At 38.7% G+C, this 22,211-nt stretch overlaps 1 protein-coding gene across 1 annotated transcript in view; it reads right to left on the bottom strand.

Annotated features, from left to right (window-relative positions):
• The window catches only part of LOC109426789 (sodium channel protein 60E), an 820,640-nt gene that overhangs the window by 99,741 nt on the left and 698,688 nt on the right, over window positions 1-22,211 (bottom strand). Inside the window, exon 10 of the mRNA XM_062853525.1 lies at window positions 17,960-18,087. Within this exon, the coding sequence (XP_062709509.1) occupies window positions 17,960-18,087 (128 nt within the window). The remainder of the gene's footprint in view (window positions 1-17,959; window positions 18,088-22,211) is intronic.

A 22,211-nucleotide genomic window follows, 5' to 3' on the forward strand; every position in this document is an offset into this window, starting at 1 on the left:
TTTATATTGATGAGAACAGCTGTGCAAAATTATATGCAAATCAAAAATGCAAAATTAAAAAAATGGATTTTTTTTCGTGCTGCTTCGTGGAAAGCCTCTATTGAAACATTTAAATTTCTCTTCCATTTCATTCGATTATAAACAAAATAATTTCTTGCTCACAAAGTTGTAAGCAAGCTCCATATTGCAGATAACCTTCAATTCTACAAATTGATGAAGAATTGTGTTGATGCGATGGAGAACACGGTATGGAGGGCAAATGGTTTTAAAGTAGTTTTTGCCTGGTAGGAGGTTTTGCTATTGATTTCAATTAAGAAGGTTTGAGTTAGGAAGAGTATGTTAGTAAATACCACCCACTTCCCTAGCATAATAATAATGTTTGTAAATAAAACCCACGTCCCTAGTAAACCCCCATACTACATCTGTACCAAGTTGGCACGTCTCGTATCTCCACAACATTCGTTCTATCTACGAGTTTGGCACCCCTGCTTAAATGACAGCCCCGGAAATCGATCTAGAGTAGAGAGGAGATATGGAGGAAGATGGGAAAAGAGAAGGAGACGAAAAGGGGCAAATACCAAAAAGGAAAAATATGCAGAAAGAATTCGATCGTCGAATAAAACGAGCGAAGAAGACGGGGTCCGACAAAGGAAAAATCCTCGTGTACCAGTAAAGCTTCTATCGCTACTCAATTCAGGTGCCGTAATGGCCAGATTGGTAAAGGCAACACATAATTACCGATGGTAGGAATCTTTGTTCAAATCACGTTCGGGTCTGTGAGGTTTATAATGAACTTGAAAGTATTTTTTATGAACCTTTATGACTTTTAGTTAGAATTTTTGATTTCGAACTGGCTTTCTCAGTCTAGGGAAATTCAAAACGACTGGTTTTGTATTGCCCAGTCGTTTGAATTCCCTAGACTGAGAAAGCCAGTTCGAAATCATAAATCAAATTCCAGTCGAAATTCACGAACAAGTTAGAATTTTTGTTATTTTAACAACATCCTGGCGACTTTGACGAAAAATTTGAAACAATTCTGGAGGAATTTTAGAATGAATTCCAAAAATAATTGCCGAAAGAATTTTAAATTCAGAAGGAATATCCGAAAGAATTCTAAAACTATTTCCAAAAAAACATCAAAGGAATCTCTGGAGAAATTAACCAAGAAGTTCCCAAAGTAATAATCGAAGAGGTTTCCAAAAGATTTACCTGAGAGGTTTTTAAAGAAATTGCTGAGCAAATTCTCAAAGAAATTTTCGAGGCAAGTTAAATCGGAAATGCCGAAGGTATTCTAAAAGAAACTGCTAGGAATTCCTTGAATTAGTAGTATAGGTATCTCAAAGAAATTGTCTAAATAGTTCAAAGGAAATGCCGTGAATATTCCAAATAGCATAGATAAAGAAATTCATTTTCATAAAAATTTGCGAGGAAGTTCCCAGAGTCATTATCGAATGAAGAACCAAGGGCATTACCGAAGGAATATCCAGGGTAATTGATTGTAGAGTTATTGGTGAATAAAAAAAAAAAAACAAACATCAGAGTGCCTGTCACAATTTTCTTCGAGCTCCCGTTTTTTTTTCGCGATTCCGACAGTGATTCGGCTGATTCTCCGCCACCGGATGATGCCTAGTTCGAGTTTGTGAGCCGAGGTTAACGTCGTACAGTAGTGATGGTTTCTAAAAAGTGCGTTGTGAAATTATTTTTCGAATGTAGGATATGGTAAAAGGAAATATGTGGGTCTGGCTAACGGTTAGGCGTGAACAGACGCTTTTAGTGTCATGCTCCTCGTTTCCGTCCGTGGATTCGGTAGTAATGTGCCGGTTAACAATTCTTGCGCGAAGAACTACTCACTGTCATTACCAGCGTTTCATTAGTGTGGATCTTACGTGACCTGTGTTTTTCGTCTATTTTTTAAATTTAGCCATTTCACTAGATGATTTTTTTTTCATAATATCGGTATTACACTAGTCTAGCAAGTGTTGTACTTTTTAAACGTTGTGTATTATGTGCTTAAACGGTGGTAGCATTCGCTGTTGAAATCTCCACTCAATCGCAACAGGAAGTGATTGGATGGTAGCGACCGCGAGTATGACATTTAATTCGATATTCAGGAGATAATATTTGTGTGCTGTGAAATCAACGGAGGCAAAAGGACGAGCTGAAAATCTCCAGGATCTGGACCAACTCAATGGCACAATTTGGTGAGCTTGTTTTATGTTTTATATTTCATCATATTTTATCTGTATTATTTTGCACGCTGTCATAACTATATAACTTATTCAACTCGGAGCGTTTGGTACGGTATGTCCACGCATCCTTCCTCCCCTGTAGATTCTAGAAGTATTTCGATGTTAACAAAACCTTATATGATATCGAAGCATTTCAAAGAATCATCTTTGCGGTAAACACAACGTAGTAGGCCTGGCCGCTTTGATAATTGTGTCATATCTATGATAAGCCACAATCATCAATATTGACAAGAAAAATAATTGGGCTTAATCTAACCCAATTGTTTTCCAGGATGCTTTCTCGTACTGGCTACGTTTGTGTTAGATTAGATTAGATTAGATTAGATTTAACAACATCCTGCATCTAAATTATAAATGCCTATGTTAGAAAAATCTGTATAACATAATAACTTATTTTGATATAATTTAATTATGATACCCTAGTCGGGACGGAATCATTAGTTCAACGAGCAGTGCAGAGCAGTTTTGGAGGATAAGAAGGCTGGTAATGCTGCAGCAAGGGACCCGACAGAATGTGGAGCGATACTGACATAAGCGGAAGTAGCAGACCAGCTTCCGGAAGAAAAAGCGCCGACAGGAAGGAGCGAAGAGCGAGGAAATGGAACTGTTGACATTCACAAGAAACACGGAAGGTCTACCAGAAGCCCAACGCAATTAGCAAAGGATTAGAGTTGAACCGAAATCTACAGGGATAAAGACAAAAGACTCTCGACGGACAAACGTTGGGTGATTGAAAGGTCTAAGCAGCACATCGTCGAGCATCTGAATGGCGATGAGAATTTAGGCGACGGAGGAAACTATGACTATGTTGGTGCAGCAAAGGACGGGAACGAAACACCATTCGCGCTGAGGTAAGTTAAGGATGCCACAACACAACAAAGCAACTGGTAAGGACGGTATCGCAGCAGAACTCATCTGGATGGGCAAAAGCGTGGGACACAAAAAGACGTTTTACTCCTGTACACTTTTTGAGTTCCATTTTGGCCCCATATCAACTGTGCAAAATTTCAGATCGATCGGAGATACTATATTTTAGCGCCAGCCATTTTAAGTTTTCATACGATTTGGTATGGGGAAAATCACTTTTTCAAAGAAAAATCACCACAGGCTGCCTATTGACCCCTAAAAATAAATCGATGGATGATTTTTGTTCGAAATTTTATGAGGAATTAACCCTCCGAAGACCGCAAAGCGATCTAAGGCATGTGGAAAAAGTTATTGACTGAAAACCGAATGGCATGCAAACGCAGTTTAACATGTAAGGAATAACAATAAATAATAAAATCTCGTTATTTTATCGATTGGGAGAGGCCTAATAACTTTTTCCTCGAACGTCGCATCGGTTTGCTGTCTTCAGAGGTCTGATTCCTAGTGAAGTTTTCTACAGAAATCATTAATCAACTTATTTTTAAGGATCTAGGGGTGACTCCTAGCGGTTTTTCTTTGCAGGAGTAAAATTTCCCCATACTAAATCGTATGAAAAACTAAGAATGGCGGGCGCTAAAATATAGTTTTTCCGATCGATCAGAAATTTTGCACAGTTGATATGGGACCAAAGTGGAACTCAAAAAGTATACAGGAGCTTGAGTTTTTCCATTTTTTGTATTTTCCCATGTAAACCGTGTACCAGGCTAATGGGCAACCAGGGGGGGGGGGGCGTAGGTATCAAGTTCATGTGTGAGAACTTTCGAGCGATCACCAATTTGAATGACGCTAAGTGTTAACCCAGATCAATTTTGTCGTCTATTACCTGAAGTAAACGAGTTCGTGGGAAGTTACTATGCCGGTTTACGATGACCGGTCAACAACGGATCAGATCTCCAGAAGTTCCGTGAATACCTGGCAAATCCTCCAGAAGTTCAGTAAATGCCTACTAGGTCCCAACTACCTGTTTATCGACACCAAGATGGCATACGAACTGGACGAGGGAGTTTTCCCAGAGGTTTGGGAGAGGCAGAGCTTGATTCTATTGCCAAAGGCGGGAAAACCACCAGGAGACCCGTCGGCTAGAAAACTACGGTGCGGTAAGTATGTTGCGAAAATTGCAACTTCTTTTATGTGAAACGCAGCCCAGAATGGAGGACGGTAGCTGTGAATCAAGTTATAATAGTATATAGTTTTTTGACAAAATTTTGTCGACGCGAAGATATTCATATTTAGTCTACCGAAAAAAGAATGAGCCATCATACGGATTAAATATTATCCTTTATAACTCACTTGCCGCAATTTTCATCACTTTCAAAGAAACTGTCACAATTTGAATTGTTACAGAGAAAACTTAAAAGCAGAATAATTAATAATAGAGCATGTTATTTCACATCATACATTACACCTGAATCAATTATTTATGAACCCTTCAATTAATGTCAATGTAGGTTCCCGTCAAGGGTCACGAGCAGCTGCAGGTCCAGTTTCAAAGCAATTAAAATTAAGCCAGATCAATTTCACCCAACAATCGAATATGATATTGTAAATTGTACACTCAGTCATCGCGACCGTCCCCCCGCGGGACAAGCAAAACCAATTGGAGTGCCAATTTATTATTTTCCTACTCAGTAGTTGCACAGCACATACCGACAGCATGCATGAATGTGATTTATTCCACTCCGAAACTTACAATCAATTAAATCTAAACTTGCACCATTTTAGCAATCAAAATTATTTATGGGCGTTTGCTTGTAATCGGACACTCGTACGGCGAGAGAGATGCACATTGCACATTTAAGCACCACCAATGAATATTCAATTACATTACATAAACGAATATTGGTCGGGATGAGTGGGATGGTTTTTCACCGGTCGTCGGAACTCGGAGGCTACGGACGACGACGGGATCACACTAAATAATATTCAGTTCATTAATTCCGGTGTACGTGCTCCCACTTCCGTTCCTAGAGGTGGTTGCTCGTACGTCGGCAACATTTTCCTGGCTTAGGACGGAAAGGCTTTGGGAATTTTCCGGATTTGGTAGTCTGATGATGATTCCAACATGTGTGAAAAGCATTCTCCCACAGGTGCCAACAACCGCAGCAGGGGGTCTAGATTAACTGCTGGCATAAGGGCAAGCAGTTGGAATTGTTTGTATGACTTGGTTATTTGTTGTACTCTGCATAGATTCATGTCTGGCATTGAATATTCATGAACGCACCTGGAACATTTTCTCCTTTCAGCACATTGGTGAGTGAAAGATAAACTGAATTCAAATGCAGTTGTATTTTTCAAACACTTTTTAGAAAGATAATGTAGCTGAATTTCTCCAACACGATAATAGGAAATTAATTACGATGCATCTTAAAAGATTTTATATTTTGTCAGTGATGGTGAAGAGCACCATTTAATTCTGGCTCGCTTTGGGAATGAAACTTGAAAAGATAGAGAGACCATGTGATGATCGAGGGGCGACATTATTGTTTGGACGTCATAGATATGAGGTTCTACAAAGAACCAAACATTAACTATATCAGATGCTAGACGACAGGGTCACAGATACTAGTAGGTCTGGCGATGTCAACAGTTTCTGAAAGTTTTTAAAAAAATGACGGGAAATGATTATGTCAAAGAGTGACAAACGAGAAAAATACTAATGGATCAACAAAAACTAGGACAAGTGACAAGAAACAAATTCACCGCAGCAATTGGCGGAGAGAGTGTGATCACTTTTCTGCCCTTCAAAAGCATGAATCAGAATGATATGCGGAGATTTTTGTGCAACTATTTACACTAATTTACAGCATTTTTGAACTCGGAAAGCTGATGATCATTTTTAATGTAGAATCATGTGCTGAGTTCGAGAACGTGAAAGAAAAAAAAATAAAGTAGAGCGGAATTTTTTTTGGGTTTCCATACAAGGCTGTCGATTTGAAATCAATGTTTGTTCTTTTTTTAAGCAAAGTTGCTCCCTTTATACATCTCTTTTTCGGTAACCAATGCTCCGATTGAGCTGAATTTTTTACTGTAGCTGGGTGTAACATCTAATAAAATCTAATATTTCAAATGTACGTTGAAAAAGAAAAAGAAATTTTGCTCAAATTTAAGGAGAATGACCAATATAATCACCAATATCTTGAATCCCGCTAATTTGATGCAAAAATTATGTTCAGATGAACGAAACATAGTATATTCAGCTTTCTATTTATGCAAAAAGATTGAAAATGGGTTGATCGAAACGCAAGATAGGGTGACGATGAGTATTCTCGGCAGTTTCGCCGAAAATACACAATTTCCCCTATTTATATTTTAGAAAATGCCATATTTTTAAAAACTGTAGAGCTCGATTTTCAGGAAACCTTAAAATCTGTTTTTCTTAAAAAAAAAATTGAAGCATGATCTTGAATGTTCAATACTTCCTCCTGGGATTTCTTCAGAAACTCCTTCTGGAGTTCCCTCAGAAAATGATCCTTAAATCTCTTCCAGGAATTCCTCAAGGTATTCTTCCACAAATTTCTACAGGAATAGTACCAGGATTCATCTGTGAATTCCTTCAGGGATTAGTTTCAAAATTCGCCCAGGATTCGTCCAGGAATTCCTCTAAATACTCCGCTAGAGATTCCTCTCGGAATTCCTCCAGAGATTCCTCCAGGTATTCCTCTTGAAATGTAATATTTGAATAAATGAATAAATGAAATAGAGATTCCACCAGGGATGCCTCTAGGAATTCTTTCTGGGATTGATCTAGGATTCCCTCCAGAAACTCATACAGGAATTTTTCCTGAAAGTTCTCCAGTGATTCTTCAAGAAAATGCTCCAGAAATTCCTGAAGGGATTTCTCCATAGGCTCCTCCAGGTATGGAATTTATGTAGGGATTGCTCTAGAAGTTCCTCTGGAGATTTTTCAAGGATTTCTCTAGGAGTTCCTTCAGAGATTTCTATATGGATTTCTCCAGGGATTCATCCGGGCAATCTTCCAAGATTTCTCCAGGAATTCATCCAGGCAATCCTCCAAGATTTCATTCAGGGATACCTCCAGTAATACCTTCAAAAATTTCACCAGAAATTAATCCAGGAACTCCTGCATCAATTTCCCCAGGAATTCCTTCAGACATTACTATGGCAATTTCTCCAGTAAATCCTCCTCCCGGAATTTATACAGGCACTATTCCAAGAATTTCTTTTGAGATTCCTCTACGAATTCTTTCAAGTTTTTTTTTTCAGGAATCCCCCAGAAATTATCCCCAAATTTATCTAGCAATTATTCCAGGTATTCCTCGAGGCATTCCTCCAGGATTTCATCCAGGCATTTCCCCAGGGACTCCTCCAGGAATTCTACCAAGAATACGTTCAGGAATTACTCCAAGAATTTCTCCAGGAATTGATTTAGAAATTCCTCCAGGAATTGATTTAGAAATTCTTCCAGGAATTGATTTAGAAATTCCTCCAGGAATTCCTTCGGAAATTCCTACAGGATTTTTTATATGGAAAAATCTTTCAGGGATTCCTTCAGGAATTCTTTGAAAAATTTCTGCAGTAATTCCTTTAGGAATTTTTCCAGAGATTCCTCCGGGAATTCTTTCAGGGTTTTCTCCAGAAATTTATCCAGGGATTTCTCCTCCAGGAATTATATCACGGATTCGTCCAGAAATTCGTCCAGGAGTTTGCCAAAAATTCCATTGAAGATTATTCCATAGGTTATTCCAGTAATTCATTCAGATATTTCTCCGAGAATTCCTCCTGAAATTTCTGGAAATTTATCCTGGAAATATTTCAGGAATTTCTCCAGGAAGTCCTCTATTTATCCTTTCAGAAGAAATTCCTTCAGAGATTTCTCCAAGAACTCCTCTAGCGGTTTCTCCAGAAATTTCTCAAAGGTAGCTGCAGGAATTTCTCTAGGGATTTCTCCAGAAATTCCTTTAGGGATTGTTCTAGGAGTTCTTTCAGGCATTGCTCCAGGAATTCCTGTAGTGATTTCCTCAGAAATTCCTCTCTGGATCTTTTCAAAACTTTATTCAGAGGCTCGATCAGGAATTTCAGAAATCCGTTCATCATATTTTTCAGGGATTCACCCAAGTTTTTTTTTAATTACTTGAAGGACTTCTAGAGGAACCTCCAGAGGGATACGGGAATGAGGAAATTCTCCAAGAAATCTAAAAGAAATCATCCAGGAATTCTTTCACAATTATCGCCGAGAAATCTTTAAGCAGATCATCCACAGATTTATTCAGGAATTCATCCATGAATTTCTTCAAGAATACCCCCTGCAGCTCCTGCAAAAGAGTTTCTTCAGAAATTCGTCCTGCACTTCTTTCAGAAATATATCCTGTTATTGTTTCAGTGACTGTACTGTGATTTTCTTTAAACATATAAGAACTTACATGCTAGAAGCGCTTCCAGACATTTCTCCTGGATTTTTTTAGGAATTAATCCAGGGAAGACTCTTTCGGAATTCTCTCAGGGCTTCCTCTTGAAATTTCTCTCGAAAACGCACCACGAATTCCTCTAGGAACTGCTTTTCAAATTCCTCCAGACATTTTTTTTTCAAATACATTCCAGCTGTTTGTCCAGGAATTCCTTCAGGTTAATTTTAGGATTTTTCCAAGAATTCCAACATTTGAGAGTTCTACATATACTCCGAAAGAATTCAGGGATTTCCTTCAGAAATTCTTACAAGGACACCTCGAGGGTTTCCGCCGGTAATAACTTCAAGGCTTTTACGAGAATGCCTTCAAAACTTCCAAGGATACTTCCAAGGATACTTCCGGGAATACGACAATTGACATTTGCATAAACTTATATTTTGAGAAGAGTATATGTAGTATAAGTAGGAGTATATAAAACTGTTTTTAAAGAAATTCTGGCAAGGATGTACTCGGATCAATACTTCAGTCGTCTTAGAGGAATAGAGATCCAGGCTATTTAAGGATTGCTAATAAGCTTCGGCAAATTGGGTTATTATTAACTGAAAAAACTCCAGTTAGTCGTAAAAGATATTATGAATACATTTTCAAAAAATCTTCGGACGTGTGTCCATTGTGTTTTACTGGAGAAAACTTTGAAGAAAATCATGAAGACAATTTTGGCTTAGTCCTAAAAGGAGCTCGTAACTTTTAAAAGAGTTCAGCTATGATTTATTGAAATAGGTTTGTTGATATTGACAAACAAAATTAAGCTTCAGAAGAATCAATGCACGAGTAAAGGAAAAAATCCCTAATTTTCCAGAAATTGTCCATTGCTACCAGCACAACGCTGATTTGTGTAGAATAGGCGAGATTTTTTTTCCAACACAATGTACAAAATTCAACAGCGTGACACCTGAAGAGTGAAGTAATGCTTTGGGAATATAATTCTTTCCAATTTCATCGCGTTACGTTTAGTTATAAAAGGTAGTTGGTATAAATTTGCTAAGGCTGCTGCTTATCTGAAAAGCTAGCTACGTTTATTTTTGGGATTTCTCGAGAAACTCGTTCAGAAATTTGTCAAGTGATTCTTCTATGAATTTCTTCAAGGATTTCACAAGGAGTTCCTCCAAATATTTCTTCAAAAGATGCAATTTCCCGAATAATGGTCGAAAAAAACCTTCATGATACCCTCCGAAATTTAACGTGGGGTTTATTTAAGTACTTTTGTCTGTAATGTTTTTCAGAAATGATTTTTTTTTCAGAAATTTTTTTATCGATTTCTAAAGGATTCTCTTCATACACGTTTAAACTATCAAACTATCAAATCTGACTATACATGTCAATGGTTGCTGCTCCGTTACTGATCTGAGCTGGTACCAATTGCACTGAGATCCAAATGAATAAGGGCTGGGACACTCGACTTATTCTCAAAGTGCAATTCTAGCAGCTCATACATTTTGGATCAATACCGGCGCCGGCCACGTCCCTATAGTCAGTTGGGAAGGGAAAGGAATGTTAGAGTATGCTGGTTGTTGCTACTAAAGACCGAGATCACCTCTGCATGCCCACATCCAGCACGGACTGGGGTATTTGTTAGACGGAAAGGATGGGAGATCTGGGAGTCACCGTTGGGTCGGTGATGCGATCCATGGATAGGGGGTTATTTATAGTGTTCGTAAGGTGATAGATTGTGTGGTGAATGAGGTGAATAAGGTCAAGCGGCACAGCACGCTTTGGTTGCATAACTTGTAGGCGTTATATACACTGTGCTGTGAGTGGAAATTGGAAGGGAGGGAAACGACTTTTTTTTCCAATTCGTTTCTGGTTCTAGCGATGGCTATGAACATATGAATATACATGAGTTGTATATGTAGAGAAGAGAGAGAGAGAGAGAGAGAGAGAGAGAGAGAGAGAGAGAGAGAGAGAGAGAGAGGAAGTGGATAGAAAGATACAAAGTAGGATGAAAAGGGACGGGCCAGGGATTGAACCCATGACCTTCTGCATACGAATCAGAAGCGGTAGCCACTTGACCACCAAGCCCGTGGATTCTCTTCATACACTTTTGAAGCAATTTTTCATTGAAATTATTTTCTCAGTTCCTCCAGAAATTTCTCATGATATTTTTTTCTAGAAAGTACGAAAATATATTTATAAGTTTCTTCAGGTATGTTCTCAAGCATTCAGCAAAGATTTTTTCCAGAAATTTTTTTAAGAAATTTTTGTCCGAGAATCTCTCTAGAATCTTTTTGAAAAATTTGTTCTTGAAATCTCCAAATTTATCATAAGGAGATTTTTGAAGAAGATGATTCCTTGAGACAATCATCCAGGGATTTCTGCAAATTTCTTCCAGGGGTTCTTTCAAGAATACTTCCACTATTTCTTTCTGCAATTTCCCGAAGAACTTCTGAAAAAAAATGAATGTCTGGAACAATTCCTGCAGCCACAGGACCATTTTCTGAAAGGAATTTCTGCAGGAATCCCTGAAAGAATTTTTCATGGAATTCTTGGAGGAAGACTTAGAAGAATTTCCGACAGAATCTTTTCAGGCTTTAGAAAAAAATTAGATGAATTTCTCAAAATTTCCATAAAAGAACAATTGACGGATTCTCTCACAGGAATTCTTGAAAATAAATCCCTTATGTTCGGAAGAACCCTCTGAAAATATTTTTGAAAATTACTTGACGATTAAAAGTAATCCTGCAGGAATTTCTGAAAGAATTTCTGATAAAATGTTTAAAGAATTATCCGGTAGAATTGATGAAGAAATATCTGAAAGCGCTCTTGAACAATTCTCTAGAGAAATTCCTGGGAAATTCTTGAAGAAATCCCAGCAGGATTTTTTGAAGTACTCCCTGGAGAAATACCTAAAGAAACTCCTAGGAAAAGCCTTGATGAAATTCTTTGGATTTTTTTTTCGTTTTAAAAATAAACTCCCGGAGTAATCCTTTGATAAAATGCTTGGAAGTTTTCAGGGAGTATTCCTGGAGCAAGCTGGGGACGTATTTCTGAGGGAATTTTGTAGGAACAGTTGAAGAAGAGCATGGATAAACTTTTGCACAGATCTCTAGAGCAAAAAATCTTGAGGTAGGTATTTTTAATACAATTTAAAATGAAAATTTCTAGAATCTGAATAAATTGCTCAAAGTGATCGTGGAAAAATTCTTAAAGAAAACTTTGGGGGAAATGCTGAAGAAAATCTTGAAGAAATCTTATCTCTGTTTTAGCTCCTGCACAAATCTCTGGTGTGACTTCTGAAATTCTGAACTTATGATTTTTTTAATTAATCACTGAAGCATTTTTGAATGAATTTGTGAATGATTTTCTGAAAGAATTCTCGTACAGAGTTTTGAAAAAAATATGTAGAAATTTCTGAGGAAGATTTTCTGGAGGAGTTTTCTGGAGGAGTTTTCTGGAGGAATTTCCTGGAGGACCTTCTAGAGATAATTCTGAAGGAAATTCTAGAGCAATGTCTGAAAAGATCCATGATAGATTATCTAAAAGAACTGTCAAAAGGAATGCAGTGAATCTGAAAGGCATGTCTGTCTGATAAATTTTCTAAAGGAATCCATAGATCAATTTGCGAAGGAATTCAAGGAAAGGTTTTATAAACATGTTCCTAAATTAATTTTCGGATGATCTTTACATTTTCTGAAGGAATTCCTGGAAGAATTCTTGAATATATTTTCAGTGAAATCTCCGAGAATATTCCTGGCAGATTTTTTTAACCTTTGGAAGTTTTTCTGAAGACACCGCTTTGGAAATATCTGAAGAAATACCCGGAGTATTTTTAGCAAGAATTCTTGGAGGAAATCCCGAAGATCCATTGATCCTTCGGAATTCTTTGATAATTTTGTGGAGGGATCTCTCAAAGAATTTCTGAAGGAATCACTGCAGGATTTCTGAAGCAAGACTTTCTGAAATAATTTTATGAGAAATTATGGAGGAATAGCTAGTGAAATATCTGAATTAGCCTATAACAAACTGTAGGAATCCTTTGGGGAAAATTTCTGTATGAATCTTTGGTAGATTTTTTTAAAGAGCCCCAACAGTTATTTCTGAAAAAAATGTGGGGTAAACTTTAAATAAATTTATTAAGAAATTTCTGAAAGAATTCCTGAAATATTTCTGTTATATGGAAATAACAAAAAAAAACACACACACACACACACACAAATGTTTGGCGCAAATGGAAAGGGGTGTAAATGACCATTTTGTCGATTTTAAGGACAAGGTATTTGGCGTACATAGCTCAAAATTTCTAGAGCACCGTTTTTTAGAACCGTTGAACGGATTTGGATGAAAATGCATCACGCTAATTGTTCAGTGGTTGTCAACAGCGTGATGCATTTTAATCCAAATCCGTTCAACCAACGGTTCTAAAAAACGGTGCTCTAGAAATTTTGAGCAATGTACTCCAAATACCTTGTCCTTAAACTGAGCATAACATAAAATTCTTCAGAGTTCCCACACAGTTTGTATGGGATGTAAAATTGGTGCAAAACTTTAAACCTCGTTTACTGGAACGTTTTTGTCACTTACACCCCTTTGCTTCTCACCCCCTCAAATGTTACTTATTTAATACATACGAAGCTCAAATCGTTCATTAGTGGTTAGCGGTTATATTTCATGACGAAGCAAACAAAGCTGCCGAAAATAGTATCTCTATTTGTAAGGGCGCTTCAGTATGAGCTGTATGAGTTGATTTATTTTTCTTGATCTCAAAAGCTCGTTACTCAGTGAGTGAAGTAAAGTTTTCCTGATATTTTTTCAAGAGATGTCTAGTCTAGTCAATTTGTTCATCGGGCACATGTTCTGGCGACCATTTGGAATGTGAGAACTTCAGGGCGATCACTATTTTGAATGCTGCCTACAAAGTGCTATCCCAGATCATCTTCCGTCGTCTGTCACCTTAAACGAATGAGTTCGTGGGAAGTTATCAAGCCGGCTTCATCGACGGCCGGTCGACAACGGACCAGATCTTTACCGTACGGCAAATCCAGAAATGCCGTGAATACCAGGTCCCAACGCATCACCTGTTCATCGACTTCAAAGCGGCATACGACAGTATCGACCGCTCAGAGCTATGGAGAATCATGGACGAAAACGGCTTTCCTGGGAAGCTGACTAGACTGATTAAAGCAACGATGGACGGTGTGCAAAACTGCGTGAGGGTTTCGGGTGAACTACCCAGTTTATTCGAATCTCGCCGGGGACTGAGACAAGGTGATGGACTCTCATGCCTACTCTTCAACATCGCTCTGGATGGTGTGATGCGACGAGCCGGGGAACGATTTTCACAAAATCCGGTCAATTTGTGTGCTTTCCCAAGCAACACAACAAGCTGTATAAATGTTTAAAGTTCACTATTCATACAAAACTTAATGTACTTTTCTTGTATAATTTACTTATATGTTCAATTATACAATCAAAACAGCGCAAAAATGGCGGCTTATAAAACATCTTCATATAATATAAGATGGATCTCAACACATTTATATTGCTTAAAAATGTGATATAGAACATACCATCCAACTTCCAAATATGCATCCAAATATTTATCAATAATATCACTTGCAAAACACACATATAAAACAATTATGTTCATAAGCTCAAATAATACATTTTGGCAGTAATATAACTTGTAAAATAAACGTTTATAGTACACATTATTTGCACAGGTTGGAATTTAGCTTATTCTTTAGCTATATATCTGATAGAAAGCATTTATACTACAAAAATAATATATCCAACAATGTACATAGGTAGCGGAAAAATTCTAGATGAACATTTGAAAAGGGCCTATCTACTTTTTGTAAACAAACATGTTTCTGTCTCTGTAGGGCCCATCTCCATCCATCCACGAACATCAACACCCTTAACAGATAGCTTGAGGAACACTCTTTCTGATAAGGGTGTTGATGTGCGTGGGTGGATGCAGATGGGCCCTACAGAGACAGAAACATGTTTGTTTACAAAAAGCAGATAGGCCCTTTTAAAATGTTCGTCTAGAATTGTCAGAACACTGAAAATAAAATTAATTTAATTATAAATATATTTGGCTTCTTCAACCACATGAACATGGAATTTGAAAAAGGTTATGAAGCCAATATTTTTTGTAGTTTATTTGAATAGCCAATTAAGACATGGTTTATGCTCAATGATGGTAGCACTATTTCACATGCGAATGAAAATTTATGGTGAAACTGTCGATTTTGCTCACCCAAATTTCAAGTGCTGCAGGGTTCAATTAAATAAGCCAACAATGTCCATAAAAATAAGCCAACCAAATTGTGCTGTTCTATCAATTTATTGACTTCCCGTGAATAACCACTATGGCTGATTCTCTATGAAGCTTACAGTGTCGTACATAAAATGTAAACAACTATCCAAATTATAATAATAATTGTCTTTGAGCCTAATATTTTTCACTGTTTATAACACACGTGAGATTAGAGAAATATGAAATCAATAAATAGTTTTGTTTCCAAATTTATAATGAATTAAAGGAAAAAAAATACCAATCGGTTTTCATGTTTTGAGGTCAAAATTTAAACTCTAAAATAACTACACTACAACCTAATTCAGCATGGTTGAATCTGTCAAAATGTAAACGTAAACATTGTCATTGCTCTCTTCGCTCTGCTGTTGGTGCTGAATCTGAGTCGTTTTTTTTTTTGGAAATTCAGGAATTAAACCAATCGCAATCTGATTCGGGATAATTCCAGCTGCTGCCGAGAGGTCAGAGGATGATGCTTGGTGATGTCCAGAACGATATGTGAGCAGCTACTATTCGCCCGTACACAAGAGTTCTATTTGTGTCCCGAAATTTAACGATAATAACCCAGATCAAACTTTTCTGCGGTCGTCGTCTTCGACGCTCTGTATGCTCGACAGCCAATACAAATCTACCTCGACACAAGTTTCGATATCATCGTCCTCGTTGGAGATCTTTCTGTCCACTACCGACCAACATATGGGCCATGAAAACTATGCTATAATCTGTGTTGAATTGTGCAGTTATGAAAATTCGGCAAACCCAAAACAAGAGGCCTTTGTAAAATAAAAACATTCTGGTTTTCATGAGTGATGTTGTATTACTGTTATATATTAGTAAAATGTACTTATTTAATACTTGGTGCAATCTTTGATATTTTTTGCTGTTTGTAATCGACTAACATTATAAAAGCCTAATAATAACACAATATGCTTCATGATACACTTATATTACAGCTATAAATCATCTTTTGAAGGTTTGATTTTGAAAGATGTTTTCTGTGTAACTTGGGTTGCGGATGACATGGACATTATTGCCAGAACATTTGGAACGGTGGCAGAGCTGTACACCCGCCTGAAACGCGAAGCAGCAAAGGTCGGACTGGTGGTGAATGCCTCAAAAACAAAGTACATGCTGGTAGGCGGAACCGAACACCACCGGACCCATCTGGGTAGTAATGTTACGATAGATGGGGATACTTTCGAGGTGGTGGAGGAATTCGTCTACCTCGGATCCTTACTGACGGCTGACAACAACGTAAGCCGTGAAATTCGGAAGCGCATCACCAGCGAAAGTTGGGCCTACGAGCTCCAGAAGAAACTGCGGTCGAAAAAGATTCACCCACGCACCATATGCACCATGTACAAAACGCTAATAAGACCGGTGGTCCTCTACGGGTACGAGACATGGACCATGTTCGAGGAGGACCTGCAAGCACTCGGAGCTTTCGAGCGACGCGTGCTAAGAACGATCTTCGGTGGTGTGCAGGAGAACGATGTGTGGCGGAGAAGGATGAACCACGAGCTCACTGCACTCTACGGCGAACCCAGCTTCCAGAAGGTGGCCAAAGCCGGAAGGATACTATGGGCAGGGTATGTTGCAAGAATGCTGGACAACAACCCTGTAAAGCTGGTGTTTGCAACTGATCCGGTTGGCACAAGAAGGCGTGGAGCGCAGAGAGCACGATGGGCGGACCAGGTGGAGCGTGACCTGGCGAGCATTAGGTGCGACCGAGGATGGAGAGCGGCAGCCACAAACCGAGTATTGTGGCGTACTATTGCAACAACACGACTTGTTGCTAATCCAGTAACAGCAACCTTAGTGCAATTTATTCACTGTCCGTATTACGGACGACAGAACACAATTGCTTCTTCATTGAAACCCAAAAAGCGCAGATTCTGAATTCTTATGCAACATAAACGAGGAGGAATGATAAAAAAGATGGGAAAAAAATTGTCCAGACTCGAACCATGGACACCAGGAGTATTATCTAGTCACCCTACATACTACACCAAAAGCTCTGTGAGAGAATCGATGCTCAACACACTATAAAAGCTACTGAAGTTACTTGTTACTTTATTGCACCTTCTTTGTCCTAATTTAGAGAACTGTCAAAATGAAAAGACGCTCAAGTTTTCTGTAACTCATTTGGAACCTAATCTGAACAAACAAACCAGAGTTAGATGTTTCATGCAAGGATGGGAACACTCACTTGGAAAGTGTTACACTCACTTGCAGTTTTCTCAACTCAGAAGCGTGCAATCAAGAAACGATGTATGGACGACTTTTACCTTGTGATTTCGTCTAAAACTTTGCCGAATAGGGTAAGGGTCGCACACGCATACCGAAGTCGTGAGGTAGCTGCAAATGCAACTCTCCACGAGGTGAATGTAAATTAAACTCATCTCGTGGAGAGTCGCTTTCACAGCGCCGTCACGACCTTGGGACTCGTGTGCGACCCCTACTCTATTCGGCAAAGTTTTAGACGAAATCACAAGGTAAAAGTCGTCCATACAATGTTTCTTGATTGCACGCTTCTGAGCAGAGAAAATAGCAAGTGAATGTAACTCGTTGCAAGTGAGTGTTCTCATCCCTGGTTTCATGCATGTTACATAACACATTTAATGTAAGCTGACTATATTAACACTTGCGAGCAATATGTAAGCTCCGCCTCCACGAATCGATGTCAAACACGTGGTAATTTGTGATTTCTATGAAACAAAGCCACAACTTTACGAATTTCGGAGTTTAAATGCAACTCAATTGACAAGATGGAAGTTTCGTGAACATAGAAAGCCACAATCTGTATGATGTTGCAGGTGCTGCTTGGGTACATGTATGTATTATGTTCTGTTGTGCACATGGGTGTCAAAGCATTTTCAAACAATGTAATTTCCCACATGGCTTGGTCAGCCAAAGCAAAACAAAGAAAATGTCACTTGATCCTATTTTTGTTATCATAACTTGTTAAGGGCATTTTTTGGGTAACTTTGAAAATATCATTAAAATTTTTCAATAATTGTCGACTATTGTAATCGAATGAAAATAACAATGATAATAACAGTGGATCGGAATCTACTTACGACGGGTTTCACTTTACTTACCATATTATACACATTCTCCCAATAATCTAGCGTAATGAGCTGGAAGGTAGTTAACATTGACCACATAAAGTTGTCAAAATTGGTGTAACCGTGGTTCGGGTTCTCTCCGACGCAAAGACATGTGTACTCTGAAAGTAGAAATTACATCACCAACTATTAGAGGCATCATACTAAACATCGAAACTAACTGCAATGTGAACCATAAACACGTGTGACGGAGGTCAACTCCGTTGCATGGGTTCGTACTGTTGCTCGGGGATGACCATGTGCTAATAGATGTACAGCGTTTCGATGGGGAACTGAAAGGAGATGGAAGCAGATGGCGACGACGACGTACGTACGCGGCAAATAACGTTCAAGGACTATCGAATGCACTCGCTTCCCTGAATACTAACATCATGCATCCGAACTCTCTCGGGGGAATGGTATAGATCCGGTTAAATTGAACGGCGCGGTCCACCGTGAACTTCCCATGCATGCAGACAGGCGGGTAGAGGAAGCTAATCTTGCTTTATATTCGATGTCATTTTGCATATTACATAACTTTCGATTGTCCGGGATAAAGTGTGTTTTACTGTCCCCGGGGAAGCATACCACACCAGGATGTCATCCTGGTTGTTTCGGAATGGAGCGTACGACATTTCCGCACTACATTACCACGACGACCGACGGATGGTGACGATGACGATATCGATGCTATCGGTAGAGAGAAGCAGGAAAAGGCGACGTATTTGTCCTTTGAATTATACATAAGTACGACAACAATCCGTCCATTCCGGAAGCTATTTTTGGTTGGTTGACGGACGATTTGGGAAATGATGTGTAAAAGGATGCATATTTGGGATCGATTGTTGATGCATTGGGACAGTTTTACGATGGGGTTGTGTTTCATCGGCAATTCGCTGCTTTTGCTCATTTTTATACCTATATAAGTTCCTGCTTAAGAGTGATAGCTTCTGTCATTTAGCGTCACGACCAATGCAATGACAACAAGTCTGAACCAATTGTTTTTTCTTACGGTTTTAAACTGTATAACTGAGACAATAATAATTATATACGGAAGTTTTGTAAATTACCTGTCCATTATTTTATTGTAACTCCAATACACCGAAACCCCTATATTCCTATATTAAAAACAAATTAGATAAATTTTATTTAAGTATCTCAATTGAGGTAACATTAGGGGCCGCTCATAAATCTCATAGACCAAATTTTGGTCATAATCAATCGCCCGCCCTTCTCGTCACACTCGTAGACTTCTGTCCATATTGAAATTTGTATGGAAGGTAGGCTTTGGACAGACCTTTCCCCATCCCCTGAAACTCTATATGGTTTATGAACGGCCCCTTACTTGAGGCGCATGGGGAACTTATTAACACCTATGAGGGTGACCAAACCATAATATAGTGTATATAGGAATATAGGGTATTGTCTAGTCTAGTCTAGTCTAGTCTAGTCTACACATACACAGCCATTCATTGAAAGAATCCTGGAAAATGGTGGAATCGACTAATTCCATCATTTTTCTTGTCATTATTAATCCTTGCAGCACATCTGAGATGTATTACAAACATTAAAGCGGCCAGGCCTACTGTGCAGCGTTGTTATTGTTATTGAAATCAAAGAACGGGGACATCTCGTACCAACCGTTCCGTATACGAAGCATGAATATGAAATATTAACGGTGGGAGTGAAGTTGCTAAGAAGGTTAATGTCACTCCTTGGTCCTTGGAATCCTGGGATGGGACACAGGTATTTACCCCTGATGCCCTGGCCCTTATGCCTAGGCTTAAGCATATAGGAATATAGGGTATTGTATCCATAAACATAACTAACGATCATTTGAAGCCCTACGAACAAAGTTCATGCTTTCTCATCCTCATGCAAAGATGTTCGATCAAGTGATGATTGCAATAATTGTTTAGGGTTTCCAAAAATAAGGGTCCTCGGGCTTGGAATAACAAACGTAACTAACGATCTCTCTCCATATTACAAATAAGGTTTATGTGAGGTTCTTATATACATGTTTCAACATTATCCTTCAGAAACCCCTCTGAAACCCCTTGCGACAAGTTTCATCACTCGGTACGGCAATCGAACCCTCACCCCATGGCATGGAACGATTATATGCTTGGTAAAGCTCCACATTAACCTTTAGATACTTCTTCTAAACTGCATTGTAGCACTCTTAAACCTTCAAAAATTTCTCAGAAATGCCCTGAAACCCTTTCAAATCGCTCGAAACCCCATCAAACGCATTTGAACCCCTTTGGAACAGCCGTGATCCGATGATAACCGCCCGCCCCCCCAAAACGTCTTGATACGCTTTGAATCAATTCTAAAACATCCGGGAACTAAAACTAATCTTAAATTACCAAGAATACGCACTGAAAACCCCATGAAACCACCCGAAATGCATTGATATGCCTATTTTCTGAGACACTTCATATTTTCTAAAACTCACTTGAAGCTCTCTGAAATTCCCTCAAATCCTTTTAATACCTTGAAACACTTCTCAAACTTCCGAAAACATCTCTTATATACCGGGAACTACCAGGAAGCGCACTGAAACCTTCTGGAATGCTTTGAAATCTTTCTGTACTCTTCTGAAACTTTGCTGAAGTTCATCTGAAACCTCTTTAAGACCCGGGAACTATCCTGAAGCTCCCTTAAACCCCCCAGAAACGCCTAGAAACTCATATAAAACTCCCTGAGACTTAACTGAAAATCCATTTGAAACCCTCGGAAGCCTCTCATGAAGCCCCCGATACAATCATGAAAGCCTCCTGAAACTAATGAAACGTTTTGAAACGCCATGTAACGCTTTAATACCCCTCTGAAACCCCCTGGAAACCCCTCTAATATTCCTCTGAAACTCCTCTGAATCTCTGCTAAAGCTCCCCCGTAAGCCTATGAAATTCTACCCTACTACAAACCTATTCCCGAGAGCCACCCTGAAATACACTAAAGCTATACATACATTTATCCACAATAAAAGAACACCGTCTTCATACACAGGTTGCACAGACTGAACGATCACTACTCACCAGATGATGAATCCATTCAGGTTCTTCTTTTTTCCTATTGCTGCTTTTCTTCTTCATTTTCTTCTCTTCCTCCGCCTCCTCCTCCTTCTTCTTCTTCTTCTTCCTCGTATATTTCATTATGGAAGTATATCTCATTTGGCATAATGCCCGCTTCTCATCTCAAAGTTCCATGAACAGTTTAACAGTTCTTGCAACTTTGTAGGGTACACAGGTATAATATGCCCCTTAAGAAAAAAAACCGCAATAATTCATAAACAAGTGTCTTATTCCACCTATTGTCCACTGCAAATCGTTGTTCTTAAAGCCAGTGAAGGGCGCACTTTGCCTTGGAAATCTTTAAAACGTTTTGGGCTATGGAAATCTTTAAAACGTTTTTCGAAAACGTTTTTCGGAAACGTTTTCCGATTCAAAACAACCGGGACAATACGTTCCATCAAGGGAAAAACGTCCAGCCCCGTGATAAAACTGTCGCAGATCCCACTACATGCTTATCCTAGCGAGGTCTTTCAACAACTGTTTAACAGCTAAAAAGTTGCAAAATAACACAAGGGAACAAAACTAGCTTCGTTTATAACGAAGTCTGCTTACCAAAAGCAGAATATTACGTCAAAAACCTCGTTTTCAGACTTTTACATATTTTTTTATTTAGTTTCTGTATCAATCATCATACAAACCGGCTTGATTGCAATTATTCTTCAATATTGAGGACTTGAAATCGATCACGCATGCGAAAAGCGCTCAAATCGCTAGAATTTTTTGTGTTTTGCCCCGGTGGGGCGCATTATACCCTTTTAGCCTACGAACCCATCAAGTGCAAACGAATTGCAACTGAGCAGAACGTTGCCAGAAGTTCAGAAATTTAATACTAGGGCCTTCTACTTACTCCACTCAATAGAAAGCAATACTAGAAGATTGGTTCGAAAGAGAAACGAACTCACCGCAGCAAGATTGTTAACATAACGAAGAGAGTGTTATCGCTGAAGCATGGTAAGCATGGATCAGAACGATATGTGGAGGTTTGATTCAGCAGTATTGACACATGACCCAAAACAGAGCGAATGGTTGCCATGTGCAATGATCGAGAAATTTATTGTTTAACAAAAAAAGATCAACTGCATCGATCAGTGCACCAGATACTTATAGAGTGGGGCTTGACAAGATGGGTCACCTAAGGATGGATCACCATAACTTTGTAAATACAAATC

The sequence above is a fragment of the Aedes albopictus genome, chromosome 2 (assembly GCF_035046485.1).
Source record: "Aedes albopictus strain Foshan chromosome 2, AalbF5, whole genome shotgun sequence".
Lineage (NCBI taxonomy): Eukaryota > Metazoa > Arthropoda > Insecta > Diptera > Culicidae > Aedes > Aedes albopictus.